The sequence below is a fragment of the Porites lutea genome, chromosome 5 (genome assembly GCF_958299795.1).
Source record: "Porites lutea chromosome 5, jaPorLute2.1, whole genome shotgun sequence".
NCBI lineage: Eukaryota > Metazoa > Cnidaria > Anthozoa > Scleractinia > Poritidae > Porites > Porites lutea.
In genome coordinates, this window is record NC_133205.1 from 44456816 (window position 1) to 44474128 (window position 17313).

Consider the following 17313-nt stretch of genomic DNA (forward strand, 5'->3'; position numbering starts at 1 on the left):
AAGAAGCCTGAAAAAAATTCAGCAATTGCCTAAATTGCGTTCACTGCGACGATCATTTCTTCATTTTCATTTCATTTCCGCAGTTCATATATGATTTATTTCATATATCATTAACACTCATTTCTTTCACGGGAACATATGAAGCCACAATTAACCTGCTCCCAACGTCAATGGCTCCATAGCTCAGTTGGTAGAGCATCGCACCAGTATCGCGAGTTCACGGGTTCAAACCCCGTTGAAGTCCTGAATTTTTTTCAGGCTTCTTTACGCAATTGTATAAATTGTGTTCACTGCGACGATCATTTCTTCATTTTCACTTGATCTTCTTTTCACAAAAGTTTTCTTAGGCCCGGTTCAGACGGTCGAACTTTATATGTGCCGAACCTAATTTGTGGCGAAAAGAAATATCGCCCTCACTGCTTAAAATAGGGAAATAAACTCCAAAAAATAAAATTCACCAAGCCTGGAAATTCTTGTTTTGATTTTAGTGTGATTTGTGTTCTGTTATGGCAAGGAGAAAGCTGAGGAGATCGTGATCCTGATTTTGGACAAAATAAAGTAAGGCCATAAATTTTATAGTACGTTACGATTTCTTTATGGATATAAAGAAAAGAAACTTTTTAGAAGGCCGTTTTAAACTGTCCAGTTTCAGTCTAAAAACCTACAACGTGAATGCTGGTATCCGTCGTTACGCCTCTGTGAGTTCTGTCCCCACAGGCGCGAAAACCCACTAAACAGCCAATCAGAAGGGCGGCTATATTGAAAAACACGTACGTTAACATAATTTATGCATTAGATTCGGCACATGTGAAGTTCGACTTATGAATCGAAGTCGATCTTTTGCCGTTCTATTCGACAAGCTCAGTCGAATAGAACGGCAGAGTCGACCCAAATACAAAAGTGCCGTTCCTAACTGATTCATACGTCCAACTTTACATGTGCCGAACCTAATAATTAGGCTCGGCACATGTAAAGTTTGACGTTTGAACTAGGCCTTAATGCAGATGATACATGTATCTTGTTTATTCAGTGACACAATTTGTAATTTTGCAATGAAAGCAACACCTCTTAACCTGACTGAGAGTTACCAAATACATAGAGGAGCTGAGGCAACAAGTGTTGTGACGCATTTTGCAGTGATGCAAGTAGTTCATTGGGAATTTCGTTGATTGTCTGTTTCTGCTCGAGGTTCCACACGTGCCATGAGTCTCATTATGGTTACGTTTGGTAGTTTAAGGTACGTACTTCTCACATTAGTGTTTGACACGATTTTTAGTGTTATTGCCTGTCTTTTTAATATTTGTTAATGCAAGATAATGCAAAAGTGACGTTTACATGAGGCACTACCTAAAAGCCAATTTGAGAATATTATGGTCTTTTTCGCAATGCCCTATTTAAACTACCATTGAACAAGGATACAACCCACGCTATCAAATGTGTTTCTATGATTACGAAACAATAAACCACACGAATTTCGTTATATTGGACACAATTAAAAATAGCCTTATTTAGCGTCCAAGATACATTTAAGAGTTCGTTTCTTTATGGCGTTCAGTAGTACCCCGTTAGGTACGCCGTCATGTGTTTATCAAGTGAACTCCTGGATCAAAAGATGCCTTTGTAAGTCAAATGGCTCTGATCTTGGGCCAAAGACCGTCTGAAAACAGCTGGCACTTTTTCTCTTGATATATGCAAATCCACGCTGAATCAGTTTGATGCAATGTATCACACATGATGACACCTTCTTGTAAACAAACGATAAGTGCGCAATCCCTTTGCCTAAAAATGGAAGTTAAAAAACGTTACGTCAATAAAGAAAAGAAAAATCTAATTGGGATCCACTTTCAACCACTAATTTGTCTAGACGATTTACAAAATCGACCATTCAAATTAGTATGTTGAAAGTGGATCACGATTAGATTTTCTTTTCTCTATTGACATAACGTTAAGTAACACTTTCTTAGCTTCAACAAACAAAATTTTGGCGAATGGAAGCTAAGACATCATACTGATATTTAAATTAGCAAGATTAAAAATTTTAGATTAATTGCAATCGTTCTAGATAAAAGAGTGGCATTTAATTTTTTTTCGTGCTGGGGCATAAAATCCCTGTTTAATTTTGTCTACCTTGGTTTTCGAAAACGTTTCCAGCAAATAGACCTCTTCTGTCAAGGGGTCTTCTTTTGGCCAAAAACTATCTGCAAAGTGGCCAATATAAAAACTAACAGTGCGAATATTACTTTTTCTCTCTTCTCCTTTCTTCCTCCTCGAACTTTTTATTTCTCCTGCCTTTGTTAGCTTCCGCTATGCGAATCTTAAAGAGAAGCTAAGGTTTTAATTTTTAACGAGCCAGAAGGGGCAATGCTCATTGAGTCAATCAGAAACTAGCAGTTGAATAATCATGAGACTTACCCACAGCAACCAGCAGCACAGAACTGTTGAGGATGACGAACAGGATGTTAACGATCAAGGAGTCATTATCTTCGGTGACGTCAGAGGTGCTGTACATTGCTCCGAGACAAACGTCAAAGAAGATAACCCACAGAACAAAGGTTTGCAGAAGATCTTCAAATTTGCCTTTTATCGGGCGGAAGAATGTGTAGGCCACACCAAAGACACTCACGACCAGCAGAGTCAGACCAATCTGGGATACTCCCTCAGAACCAAAAAGGAAAATCAGTGAGATAAGTATCAGCTTTCTGTACATCTCTGTTACCTCCCAGAACCAAAATTTATTCTTGTAGTTCTCAAAAAAGACTTTTAATCCAAAACAAAGTTCCTCATTACGCTGCGATTGTCTGTTTTTGTAAATAAGTAGCAGTATCATCAAAGGAAATCCCACAGGGTATATGGAAAACACGGCAGCAAGTGGCCAATACTTCTTGTGTTGGGGAGTAAAGCATTGGATGGAGTAATCAGCCTTCATGAGAGAGATACACTGGCTTCCTTCATCTGAAAAGCAATGTTTGACGCATGCGCCCGGAAAAGGAAGAATTTGGATAATTGTTTTACTTGTCATGGGATATGATGCCAGCAGAAACAGGAAAATGTTCCGATAGCAGGACCTCTTCAACCTAGATAGAGCACGTAGCTTTTCGCTCTCTGGACGATCCTTATTGCCTTTGATGTACAGCAATTGAAGGAACATGTAAACAAAGGCAAAAGAAACGACAACAAAGGTAACAGAAAGAACCAAGATGAATTTTAAGAACGGGTTAAGTCGAAGTTGAGAATAGACGCAACTCCATGGTGCAAATTGAAAAATATTGCCATCAAACAATTTCAGAAACTTATCCATTGCGATCAGAGTAACTGGCCAATGAACTCTGGTCAGTGCCGAGAAAACACCGGAAATAACCTGGTAAAACCCGATGACAATTTTGAAGCAGGACATGATGATATCTGCAACAGTACGATTATTTTCTGTCTTTTTGGAGTCTCCCCACAGAACCATTGCGAACATCAGAATAAAGACTCCAATAACCACCAATGATGAAATTATGGAAACCAAGAATCCAGGACATTTCAAACAGAAATTAAATCGTAAGTAGTAGCCATGAGAACACGTAGCACACAAGTTTCCTTGGTATCCTTCTTCACACTCTGAATCTATTCCTCCCTTGCAGGACCCAGCAAAAGGACATTTTACTGGTTTGGGCAGTGAAATAGTAAATTTGGAGTATGAATCGTCGTAACCAGGACCAAAACTATGGATGTTGCGAACAAACTCCTTGTAGAACTCTTTGCTACTTTGATTGGCCCATTTCCAGAAATAATTAGGTGCAAGTATTGCTGTATCGTCAACACATTTGATACCATGAGCTGGACATTCTGAACATGGGCCAAAACGATCCAAACGGTAAAATCCACGCAGGCATTTGCATGCGCGATAACCAGCATGTTCGTTCGAGAGCGTCCCTGTTCAAAGAAAAACAATTGATAAGGGATAATTTCGGAAAAACTAAAACTTTAGATAAAAATGTTTTTGTGAAAACTTAAAGCTGCTGTCGCTATCTCGATCTGATTCAGGAATGAAACTTAAAATTTCAATCAGGTGATTCCACCGAGAAAGGGTCTCATAAAGCCTACGACGTCCACAATAACACTCAAAAAGTTAATTTCAAGTATCACGAAAACCAAAACTTATCGAATCAAAGAGAGAAATTATTTCCCGGGATGTGATGTTGTGTGATTTACAGTTTTTTTAATGGTATCTTTTATTGAAACACCCAGGAATATGTCATTATCAGAATGCCTAAAATACACCCTGTTTATCTCCCAGTTCTCCACAACCATTGTCTTCCAATTTCTCTTGGATATTGTAGTCGTCCCAAGAGATATTGCAGCGTTTATGCAAAATTTTGAGGGGTAGACAGTGTGTATTATGGGCAATGTGAAAATGGTTAATTGCATTTCCCGAGTTTGATTAATTTGTCCTTGACTTGTGTACAACAACAAAATAAGCAATTTCTTTTAGTCTACAAGTAGAAATTACTTTCTCGTCAGCAATTTGATTTATTGAACTCTCAAAAGGTGGAGACTAAAGAGATAATTAACATGGAGGTGATTAAGGCAAGTTTGGTAAGAAAAGGGAGGTTATTACGATGACGATGGTACATTGAGGAATAAAAAAGCTGAGTTATTGCCCGGAGAGCTGGTCATAATAAACTAAAAGTGATAGCGAGCGATAGTAAAAGGGTGTTTTTGCTTATAGTAAGGTGATGACGATGACGCTTACGCTAAGTGAGAAAATAATATTGACTATGATGGTTCCTACCGTACGGACATGCCCAGCAGTCAGTTGCACGGATACCCGGACGTCGTTCTTTGGAGACGAAAGTCCCTAAGCTGCATTGCTTGCAGTCTATCTGCCCCATTTGGTCTTGGTAAAAGCCTCCTGTTAGGTAATTGTAAAAAATAAAAGTACTAAAAATTTGTATTGAACGGTTGTCTTTAAAGATAAAAGAAAATTAACGCCACAATACTTATTTGTGCGTGCAGGTGCGTTGACTAGAAGTAATCCGAAATGAGCCGCGCCGTGAAGTTCTTTTTATATAGTATAGATGGTCTTCATAGAGAGGCCATTATGAAGTTAAATGGCTGTTGCCGTTGCCGTTGTAGAGGTTAAACTAGGGTGTACAAGTATGTATGGAATGCAAGTTAAATGTCAAATTATTTTAAATGTTTAATTTACAAGGAATCAATAAGTAATTTCAAGTAGCTTTTGCAATACTGTAATACTTTGTTATGGTCATGCAAATAAAGCTTATTGTTGCAAGCACGGACGAAAGAAACGTGCCTCTGTGAAAGGTAGCCATTGTGGAAAAGTTCAATCCAATTTGAAAAGTCAGACTGTGATTGTATAAACACTAAGTACAATATAACGTGCTACCTTCATGAACAGATCAATGCTATTTTAAAATAGATTTAACGATATTAAATAAAAATTATATTATATTAAAATTAGTAAAATATATCACCTGCAGGACACTCTTCACAAGAACCAAACATGTTTACTTGTTTGGAGGTATCGACGGCATAGTAACCAACCGGACAAAGACTGCAGTTAGAACATCTCCATGCAATAACAATACCTGGTGTACATTTGGGGCACACAAAACCTGAACGTGCAAAACTGTCAAGGTTGAACGTTTGCTCATCAAGGCGGAGCAGGTGAAAAACAGCCGAAGGAGCGCACTCACTGAAGCACAAGAAATAAGAAACAGTATTAATTTCGGCGAGATCATGACCAGATTACTACAGATTGACTGTTAACAGGAATAGGATGTGTTGTAAAAGATGACCAGAAAGTTTAAAGCAGTAAGTAGCTAGTTACCAAATCTTGAATGAATGAGGGAGACTGATTGCGTAGAGCCTTAAAGATTAGAAATAGAATCTTGAATGTAATTCGATCAGAAGTAGTCATACTTGTGGGAGCATATAATTGAGAGGGCGACTGAATTTGCATAGATCGAAGATTTTTCAGGTCATATTTCGGCAAATTATTGCAAAGAGGGTTACAAAAGTCACCCTTGGAAGACGCGAAAACCTGGACGAGAATTTGGGTGGTCTTTTCGATACTCTTTTTGTTCACTTACATTACTGATGTATAATTTCCGGCAGGAAGCTGATATAGGTTTCCACAAGTTACAGACCTGCGAGAAATAACACTGTAAAAGTTGCTACTGAATTACATCAATTGTCATTGGAATTGCATGGAGTTTTCTTTCTCTTTGCGAGAGTTAGCCGTTCTGAGGCTCGTGTGATATATATATTTATTATAAATGTTTATTTTCAGTACCATGGCTACAATAATTTTTTTTATTCACACTATCTTGATCTTAGGGACCTCGGAGCAAATTAGAAGTGTGGGGTTAGCAATTACAGGTGGCTAGGTACGAGTGAGCGTCAAGAAAAGTCGGGAGGCATACGTTCTTACCACAAAAAACACTTCGAAATTCAAGTCTCCTGAACAAGCCGCCATAAAATAAAAACACCTTAGGCCCGTTTCAAACGTCGTGCTACTGCCGTGCCGAACTAAATTGATCGAATTAAATTCGAAGTTAGCACGGTAGTAAGGCGACGTTGGAAACCAATTCGTGCTACTGCCGTGTAGCACGGCAAGCTGCCGTGCCGAACTCAATTCATAAATTATAAATACATTAGAATACATTTAAATGTTTGCTAAACCGCTTCTTAATTTTTGTCTTGTTTTCGCCAACTGCCGTTCTATTCGACCTAATTAAATTCCACGTCTGAAACTAAGTCGTACTAGTGTCGAGCTGCAGTCGAGTGCAGTCGAGCCAGCTTGGCACGGCAGTAGCACGACGTTTGAAACAGGCCTTAGAAATAATCACAACCCACATCCTGACATAACCAATTTAAAAAAACACAAAACAAAGCAAAAGACAAAACGAAACAGGTTAAAACAACACCACAAAAACTTTTAGTATTTTAAAATACTTATTAGCTAAACGAAGAAGTAATAACTGGATTCTATATAGGAACTTACACTTTAGTCTTGGAGGTCATATCCCTAAATATCCCATCTGGTATATAAGTTAAAGGATTATCAAAGAGTGTCCTGTAAGATAACAATTAAGGGATATTTTGAAGAGTAAATACCAAGTTAACAGCTTTTGTCTCAAGATTTGGACTCCTTATCGTCTGGGTTCAATAAAAGAGAATGGAGGTGAAGGTAATACAGCAAACCATCTAGCCTACAGCAACTCTATCAAGCATTTCCCACAGAACTAGAATACCAAGGTTTTTATTTTCTTTTTTGCTAAACTCTATAGACATTGTGGACGTATTTATTTCCAGCTAGCGTGTTATTGTATTTGTCTTATAATTAGGGCCAATGTAACGATTTGGAATATTTTGGAAAATTTTCATTTTACCTAGATTGGTTCGTAACTTCCTTTGTCTCCTAGCCTTAGGAGACAAAAGAAATTGAGAATAGTCCAGTTTCGAGTTCGCTAGTAATATATTCACAAATTCCAACGAGAAAAAGACCTGTTTATTACTCTGTCTATTGTTTTTATTCAAATTTCAAACACTTACTTGCCGAAATTTCCAAATATTTTACGTTATGTTAAGGTTAACCCTGTATGAATGTGTCGTAATGTTTCAGGTAATCAGCGGTAGTTTTTAATTCGAAACTGGACTATTAACCTAGGTTAAAAAGTTTTAACATGAAATCAAATTTAACCTGTAAGATATACAACAAACAGGCCTCTTACGAATCGGAATATAAATAGAGCCTTTCACTCACGTTACCAGCAGCTATGCAAATCTTTGGGAAAAAAGAAAGAAAGTTTTTCATAAGAAAAAGGTTCAACTTCCACAGGATTGCATTGGGCAACCAATATGGTGCAGGTGACTTCATGGCAAACGCTCTATAGGAATACTGTTTATAAATAGTTTTGTTGCACAACGGGCAGGGGACGGAAATGTTTAAAGCATAAATACCTACAGTGAACTGAGTTTATTGAGACCACGGAATGCGTTGAGATCAATGCTTTTGATGGAATTACCGTGTAGAAACCTGTAAAATATGAACCTAAAATATATTTTGGCTTTTTTACACAGACCGTTGCGTTTATGGGTGGTTCTTAACATGAGACTGGCTCTGATATGCCGCCAAAATTCCTGCGGCATATTCCACCGTTACAACCTGGGATATTGTTTCGTCGTCGGCAACAAGGTCAACAAAGGCCATCCCAGTTGTTATCACTGGCCAGTGTTTCTATTTAGGATTTATCGTTTGGGGGAGAAGTCTCCAGTGGCCGAAGGCCACGAGCTTAAAACCGGGCTCCGGTGGCATGCCCCCTCCCGGAAAGTTTTTGAAATGAATATGCGCTGAGATGCAATCTGGTGCATTTTAAAACACAATTTTGAGAAATGTTACAGAGTGTGCACTGACCTCGTTGCGTCTGGATGATTTTTCCGATATAGTTACTTATATACTGTAATGATAACAATATTTTTTGGGATGAAAGCTGGGCATTTTGGGGGCGGGGTGGGGGGGAGCTTCTACCCCTCAAATACCCTAGATAGAACCCCGCAGTGGCATGCCTGGAAGTTGAGTTGATCAGATCAGGGTGCCTCCATGAATCAAGGAAAATAGAAAAGCCAGCTTTAATTCGCGCGATCTTTTCAGTTTTCGAACATCTTAGTAGAAAACTTCTAATGCTGTGTAAAGAGAAATATGTTGGAGCGCATTAATACAGTGATAAACCGTAACCAGCAAGAAAATAGCCCTCCATTTAAATAAAGTTTTTTTTTAAAATTAAATTTGCTGATTGACTGGTAGCAAGAATATTTCCCCTCTCCTGTTGGCTTGAGTTATTTAATATCTGTGCGAATAGCGAGTTCTTCATAAAGTGAGAAAGGTGGATGTGGAAAAAGTTTACCTCCAGAATTTATCAACACTTTATAGTCTTATTACTTACAAAGAAGTTAGCTTCCTGAGATCGGCAAAAGCATCGCGGGGAATAAACTTCAGATAATTATTTATCATTGACCTGCGAAGGTGCATTAAAATATGTTAAAAGCTATTTTGGGTCTTACAGCTGCTGCTTTCAATATAAACAAATTTACAGCAATAATGAGCAAAACTTACAGTGTCGATAGCCTGGAAAGGTTAGCAAACGTTTGGCGACTTATACGGGAAACATGGTTGAAGCTTAAAATCAGCTCCCTGAAAAAACGGAGCAAGTTAGGTATAGCTTGTACAAAAAAATATAAAAATCTTTGCCTTACAAAGCCACTTCTGGAGCACTTTAATTCAAGCTTTAATCTAAAATTTGAAAATATGTATAATAGTAAGCATGTTGCGTTCTCGTGCACCAGGGCCACGTTTCTAAAAGGCCGATTAGTGTTAATCCAGGATTAAATTTTTGTTCCGTTTTTGTATTTTACATTCCTATGGATTTCTTAGAGTAACTTTTGTGTTTTCTCGTAGTAAAGCTCGACAGTATTTTGTAATCTCGAGTTGCTTGTTCTTAGGCGCGAAAACCGTGCTTGAAATCTGGCTTAATCTTGGATTATACTTCACCATCGTTCGAGGAACCGTGCCCAAAGGGTTAATGTTAAAATACACTTTATGCAGTCAAGTAATTTGAAAGTGTTTTTTTGCAAAAGTTTTAAGTTAACAGATTCAAGTAGACGGTCGGTCAGTCAGTCAGACCGTTACATATCATTCTCAACCACGCAGACGAGAGTGCTGTGTAACTATGAATAAAAAAAACTTTTTACAATCAAACCAAGTGGAGCGTAGCCCCAAAGAGCCAGCATAGAAGTGAAATCTGTTTTATTGCATGCATTTATGATCTCTTCGGTGGATTAAAAAATCTTCTTAAGTTTCTATGAAAACAGTTATATTGAGCTCAAGAAGAATAATCATTACACATGCGTGAATGCTGAAAACATTCTTTGAAATAGTCAGTCCATACTAGAATGTATGGGGTGGAGGTGGAGGACACTTGACCTGGTTTGACTGTACATGCAACAACTTTGACGTTCCTGGACTGTTCATTATTTTTATTCATTCCTTTTCATTTTGCACTTAAAAGATATACTTTGAATTTTTTTTTACTTACGAAAAGAGAAACTCCTGGCCTCCAAGAAATAGGTTGTCTGGTACGGTAAGTTTGTTGAAAGAAAGATCGCTACGACAAAGTATCAAATTAGTTAACATTTAATATCGGGATACAAATAAAGAATGATTTAATATTGGTGTTGTTCTTAGAAATGTCTTTTGATCAACTATTTCGTGGCAAAAACCTACTTCGATGATCAAACTGCGTATCTCTGCACCAATGAGAAAATGTTCCAGATGGCTACATAACAAGAGTTTTTAATTGTCGTAACTGCATTTGTCAGTAAAATTGTAAATAGTTTGCAGGGGCATAGGGTACGTACCTAAAAAAATGCCTAGGGTAAAAAAATATAATTACATCAAATAAAAAGAGGAAAATAAATTAAAACTAAATTATCCTCAATCTTCAATTAACTCTGCTATTTTCTTTGAAGTAGTGTATTTTTTCTAAAACAACGACCTTTTTCCTTTTCACACCGAAATGTCAATTTCCAAAGAAAAGACGCTTGACTCATCGGTGGACCGACACATTTAGCGAATAGATGAGAAAAGGGCACTGATAGCAGCAAGGCGATGTGCCTTTATACTCATGGCATGTAATTTAGAAACTTATGGGAATTTAATGTATAACTTGATATATATTTCTAGTTTCTAGTTTTTTATCTAATTTATTGTATTATCTTTTCATAATTGTAAGGCCCAGTCCATTTTGAACACGGTGTAATTAGTTTAAGTTGAAAAAAAAAACTTTTTTTAAAATTAATATCTATATCTTTGTAAAACAATTTCGTAATTCGCTTATTTCTAACCGCGACGATTTTATTAATAAACCAGACTTTAATTTTTAAGCTGGATGTATAAAATATGAAAAAGTTGTTTTTGGGGGTGGTAGGAAGCAGGGGGATTTGTGCTTACGACTTGAAAAATCCTGGCTACGCCCCTGGCTTGCGAGTTCATGGTTCCTTTCCAAGTCGTATTTATATATTACTTTTGTAGTTTGCTCATGTAGTACTTACACACTTTCTGTCACACTTATTTTCCGAAACAAATTGATCGGCAGTTGTTCAATTTGATTATAAGCCAGTGTCCTGGAAGAGATAGTTACAAATGAACTATAAGTAAAATGTTGGGCAAAGAAAAGTATTTCATATACATTTGTCACATAGAAAAGTATTTTTGCAATCGGGTATTGTTATGTCTACACGACTGAACTAGGCAACCACATGGTAAACAACATTGTTTAATGTCCCGGATGTGACTACTGTCGAGTGATTACATAACAGGTGCAAAAACGCAAAACATACAGTTTCTGATTGACAGAATTTTAAATTTTGTTTAACACCTGCACATTTCCAGAAGGCCTTAAGCCGGCTTATTTTATAAAGTAATTAATAAAAGTAGTGTAGTAGTAAATTTCCGAAAATCCTCGCTCAACAATTCTTCTTAAAAAAAAAAACAGCGTCGTCTGTAATCATGTCTTGTTCCTGTTCCTATCTGTAATTCAGCTAGTTAAATAAGTGTGTGCTTCAAGTAATTATTTTTTTGTATTTTATTTATTCCTCTAATTATTTATTAATGTGCTTTATAGACATTTTGACGTATAACTTCAGTTCTAGGCTTTTAATAAATTGTTGCCACAATTCAACCCTCTGCGATTGCCCTCTGTGCTATTAGCAGTTGGTGTTAAAACGTAACGTTTCTTTTAAGCTACGTGCAAACAGACGCAACAACTCCAACAAATGTTAAGCCAACAATGTTGGGAGTTGTTGCGTTCGCGATGACATTGGTGTGCAAACGGATGCAACAACTCCCAACAATGTTGGGACCTGCAGCGCAAAAACATGCAATAACATGCAACACGATGTGCAAACAGACGCAACATGTAATATCCCACAATGAGAGAGTTGTTGGCGAACAATTTTGCGTTCGTTTGCACGGGGCCAAATCTATGGTGAGTTAGCGAACTGCAAACGTACCTTTGTTTACAAGCTACAATTCTGGACAAAAGTCCTTGGAGCAGTGCTGAAATATTCATATTTTTCTAGCCCTTCTAAGTTCCCTTTTAAACGGTGCATCTTTTTCGAAAATTTCTTGCAGTTCTCCCTCCTCCACCCTTTACAAAGTTGAAACTCGAAAAAAATTCTGGATACAAGTGTCCAACAGTTTGTGGGGTGAGGGGAGGGATGGACCTGTGTGAATTGGAAAACGCCCCAGAAATTCAAGTGTCCAGGAATGTAGCAAAAATATATTAATTTCAGTTTGTGAACAGTCCAGACGTATGAAAATTCTTGTTACTGTCGGTGTATTTTATAAGGTTGTAACTTAGAAGTAAATTTACTAGTAGCACCTTAAAAATTGGAGTTTCTTCATATCCTAAACTGTGATCATGGTGTGACATAAATGAGTCGAGATATTTTTTTTAACGAAAGAGAAATAGCAAGAAAGTTCTACAATCCACACTCTGCGCTACCGTGCAGTGAGTTTTTTTAAACAGAGTAAAAACAGTCTTTTGAAGCATTTGTCTTACAAGTATATAAAGTTGATTGTATTTCCTGACTCTACGAATGCTGATATATCCTTTATTTGGTTCTCTTGCAAGTCACTGGAAAAAAAAATACAAAGGCAAGAAGGAACTCTTAGAAGTATACGTCTTACAGCGTGCAAGTACACTATTATACTAGCTATCAATTCTGGGTCGGTATGTGGTACCCCACTTTAGACTTTTCACCATCCCTTTGGCATTGTGAGAGTTTTCAAAGTAGTTTGATAGATAATCATCAAAATTCTCGAGCAGCCCTGTCCTGTATTCTAAATCCTTAATCATGTAAGTTATTAAGAAGCCCCACGATTTTAGAATTTTGCAACTCCAAAAATTGTTTTCAACATCATCCATCTTCAGTTGCTACATTAAGTGAGTACGAATGTTGCAAGAAGTAAGATTACAGATCGGGCAATGATATATTTTTTACATTATACGTTCTGAACTGTAAGAAGGTGTATTCTAAAAGTATCTTTTGACCAGTTTAAACCTCAAGATCTTTCGCACTTCTTCGAAACTTTGCTATTATAGCAACGATATTAACTTTAATTTCCTTTTTTTCTTATAGTCATACATACATACATACATACATACATACATACATACATACATACATACATACATACATACATACATACATACATACATACATACATACATTGTTTTAAGAGAAGTGAGGCCAGTGAGGTCTGGTACCGACCTCAATTGGTTATTATTCAAACGTCTGAAAAAAAACAAAACAAAAACAAAAACAAAAACAAACAAACAATGTTTCTAAACCCTCTAATCTTTGCAAGTGCCATTTCTCCATAAAAGGCCGTTGTAAAATATAGATTATTTATTTATTTCATTATTATTGTTTTTTGTGATTCTTGTGTCTGCTTTGGAAGGGGTGTACATTTTAAGAAAGAATACAGGTTTGGCATTATCCAGGATATCTTCTCTTAATGTGATACGAACATTTTCCATGACTTTCAGGAAAACTAGCCACAGTAGTCGCACAGAATAAGGTTCAGTGCTATCTCTTGCCTTCTGTACTTTCAATTTTGATCCAAATCAAAGTGAACTCCCTTACACTAAGAGGAAGGAATGATCAGTTACCTAAGAGTACACTGAACGTCTTAGTGTGCGGCTACTGTGACTGGCGCCACCAAGACAAAATTGACGACGTGACCTTTTGATCTCGCAGAAGAAAGTTCATGAAGGAGTGATATACTCAATGTACTCTGCGGATTGGTCAAATTTTTTTTAGGTGGTCCCGGTTACAGTAGATGTTTACTACAAGTACTATTTTCAATAGGATTTTTTTTCAATGAATACCATTATGAGAAAAACTTACTGTAAGGGCGTTAATTACTTAACCTTGTTGACACACTCCATCGAGTGAATAAAGACAATATTGTTATTATTAAGGCTTAGAATAAGGGTGCTTTGTCGTTAACAAAATTGAAGGGGGTGATATGGTGCTGGGTCGCCTATTTCCCTTTCTTAAACGGTCTTTGCTATTTTAAACGGTTGATGCCCCCATTGGTAACCAAGCCTATACTCATAATAGATGTAATATATTTCCTGGATTAAGTTAAAAGTTTTGGAAAAGGCTAGGATCACCTGTTATTGATGTATAAGTTAAGAAAAACAGTTTGCTAAATTTTTTGGAATTTTGGCGGGTCTGTGCGGTAGTGGAAGTGTAGTTAAAGGGAGAGAGATAAGGATACGAAAGGTCTGGGTTTGACCCTGCGTTACGATTTTCTTTCTTTTTAATAGAAACTGACTCTCAAAAGTTTTCTTAGAGTCTTAAAAATGATAGCGACCGTTTACGAAAGGGACAACTGCTGCTTCGTCATTCTCAAACAAATCATGGGTTATTTGCTTATGGACTCCTGCCTATGTATCATTCAGTACAGTCGTGCTCTTTGCAGCGGCAGTCTGTAACTACTTACATTGTGTCAAATCCACCAAATCGTCTAAATGTCCCATCGGCTATCGTCCGTAGGTTATTATGATGTGCAAAACTATGCAAAAGAAGTGAAAGCAAAGTTTGCCGAATTTTGTCATTTGTTTCCTGGAAAATTTGACGAAAGTTCGCTACGAATTTCGTTAAATCGCCAGCGAACTTTCGTTGAACAACATAAATTTCGCTGCTCTCTTGGCGAAATTTTCCTTCTGCAGAATTGAAATTTTGTTTTGCCGAAATTTCGCCAGAGCGAAAAATCGCATGGGCTCGCAATTGAAGTTAAGACGAACACAATGTAATGAGAACCTTTGTAGGGGTCGTTTTGTTCGCTGTGATTGCTAGTCAAGGCGTCTTTCTTTGTTAATTATGGTTCGTGACGAAAACGGACTAGTTACTGCTAACATTTTGCGCTCATTTAACAGCGCTCAAACGATCTTCAAACCCTCAAAAAATTCAGTGTGTCCAATATCATATCAGCGGGGGAATGATTTTGCTCTCACCACCCGAGCGTTGAGTTGTTTAACTTACAAATTGGTTAGTTTATCGCCAATTCCTTCCAACATTCCCGGTTGTATTTCAAACAAGTCGTTATGTGACAGGTCACTGCAAATAGGAAAAGACATTGAGCGTTATAAATGGTTGCACAAAGTAAACTTTGGGATGTCAAAATGCTTTTAATAGTTGAATTTACTTACTGTTAACCTTCATCAACTCTACATTGCTTCAAGGATTTATAGCGTTATCATTATTCATTCAAAATATTTCGCCTTTTTCTGATTGGCTCCAATCCCGCAGCTAATTCTTCATAACCAACTGGCACTTACCATATTTGGAAGATGCTAGCAATATACCATCGATTCTATGGTATATTTGAATAGAAACGAGATTGATCGATGGTATGCTTGATTGGAAACGATCGAGGTTGGTAAGTGCTAAGGCAACAAACCATCGCCAAGCTGCCAACAAGCTGTTTATTCACGAGTGCTATTCGAAGACGAAATAGCTGATTTTTTGCTAAATCTAATCGGAAGAAATACAAAAATACGCTATGGATATCGCTCGATGGATTTTATCTACTTTTGGAGGAGTATCTGCAAGGAAATCTTTGCCGAGAAATAGGCCAAAGATTTTAAGAAAGTGTAAGTGGAGGTATTCTCCTTCAGAACCCACTAGAAACATTGTGAATGAATAATGATGATGATAATAATAATAATTATGATTATAAAAGTAAATTATAATTATCATAAAAACTATCCCAGAATCCTTTAAGGCAATTTTTCTAAAAAGCTTTATAACTTCTACAATTTTATACGTAGAAGAATGACAGACCACAACTATTGCCGAATTAGCTTTTTTCATTGCTGTGAAAAGATGTCATTTTCGAATTAAAAATAAATAGCATTTTTGAAGTTTTGGTTGTTTGGGGCATTTCAAAAATAACCAGTTGACGTCAGGCATTTAAAATTGAAGGGGACAATGAACATGAGCGAAAAAGTCGGGAGACTAGGCTGAGGGCTGTAGAGGGTCGACTTTTTATCACACGGCAGTGAAAATTTGTAGGAAAGTAATGTTCTACCTGATAGTTTTTGTAATGACCAAAAGAGGGGCATGACGACATCAGTCACGTGACGAGAGCGTTTTGAATATTTTAGTTCGTTTTTAAAGTACATTTTTTTCATAAGTTGGCAAGTTTTTGTTGTTTTCCTCTACAGATCTTTACACTGTATTGCCTCTGAGTAATTATTATTCCATTTTCAAAGCAGAAGCAAACGAAAACTGATCCAGAAGTTTAAAAAGTTGCGTAAATTGGCCGACATTGCAAGTTAAAATCGAAAAGGAGATGTACTTTTGAGACTTTTGTAGAAGCCTTTTTCAACTAAACTGTTTGTTTGCCGAAATAAAGGTTCAACGGTTGTTAATAAAGGAGAACTTTAAAACCCAAAAGGATCTATTTTGCGGCCATGTTATTTTTCTTCCTTCCGGAGAGAGAGGTCATGTAGCAGTTCTTCTAACCCTTAAAACGAAATGGTTTGTTACCGTAATCTAAAACAATGGAAATAATGACAAACAATGCTGTGTTAATGCCGTTTTCTCCGACCGATGAAAAGACACCTTACGAGTAGAGAGAGCCAGATCGTACTGTCATACGGCTCAGTCCGTAGCCGCGCGATCGATAGTTCATAAATTCCTCAAACGGCTTTGCATGGACCAAGCCTGAAAGAGTATCAATGGTTTTCTTGTGAGCTTTACGCTTAGCTTTGACCAGTTAAAGATTTAATTCAAACTTTAACTTCAAATTTGTTCACATTGAAATTTAGTTACCAGGTATCAGAACAACCCTTGAGGCGGAACAAACCAGACTAAAGGGTCTTTTCTTTGAATTCTTCTTTTTTTGAATAGCCCTTTGTCTTTGAGCATAGTTTAAAATATCTGCTGTTTTTGTTACCAGAAAAGTAATACTCGCGGCACAATAGAGGTTCTCTTCACTGGCTTATGCATATTCACCGTCTAACAGATAATGATAAAGTTATCTCCTGGCCAAAAAAATCAATTTTGAAGATCCAAAATTTCAGAAATATCATGTTTTTCAAAACGTTCGCAATACAGTCTCAGACAACCTTGTTCCCCTGGAGACTTGCTCCTCCGTTCTCGTTTGGTCCGCCTCCTCCCTAGATCGCGCCTCCCCGTAAAAAAACCTTGCTACAGGCCTGAAGCATA

At 37.2% G+C, this 17313-nt stretch overlaps 1 protein-coding gene and 1 long non-coding RNA gene across 2 annotated transcripts; both read right to left on the bottom strand.

The window, feature by feature from the left end:
- Positions 1-1296: 1296 nt before the first annotated feature.
- On the bottom strand, positions 1297-8160 carry LOC140938433 (putative leucine-rich repeat-containing protein DDB_G0281931). The gene is made up of 7 exons (XM_073387912.1): positions 7976-8160; positions 7013-7084; positions 6099-6155; positions 5481-5701; positions 4778-4897; positions 2413-3918; positions 1297-1779 (listed from the first exon to the last, which is right to left on the bottom strand). The coding sequence occupies exons 1-7, from the start codon at positions 8158-8160 to the stop codon at positions 1589-1591; spliced, it is 2352 nt and encodes a 783-aa protein (XP_073244013.1). The 3' UTR covers positions 1297-1588.
- A 1955-nt stretch (positions 8161-10115) lies between these two features.
- On the bottom strand, positions 10116-12680 carry LOC140938593 (uncharacterized). Its single transcript, XR_012165546.1, has 3 exons — positions 12630-12680; positions 11119-11190; positions 10116-10172 (listed from the first exon to the last, which is right to left on the bottom strand). It is a non-coding gene; the product is annotated as an uncharacterized lncRNA (long non-coding RNA).
- Positions 12681-17313: the final 4633 nt, after the last annotated feature.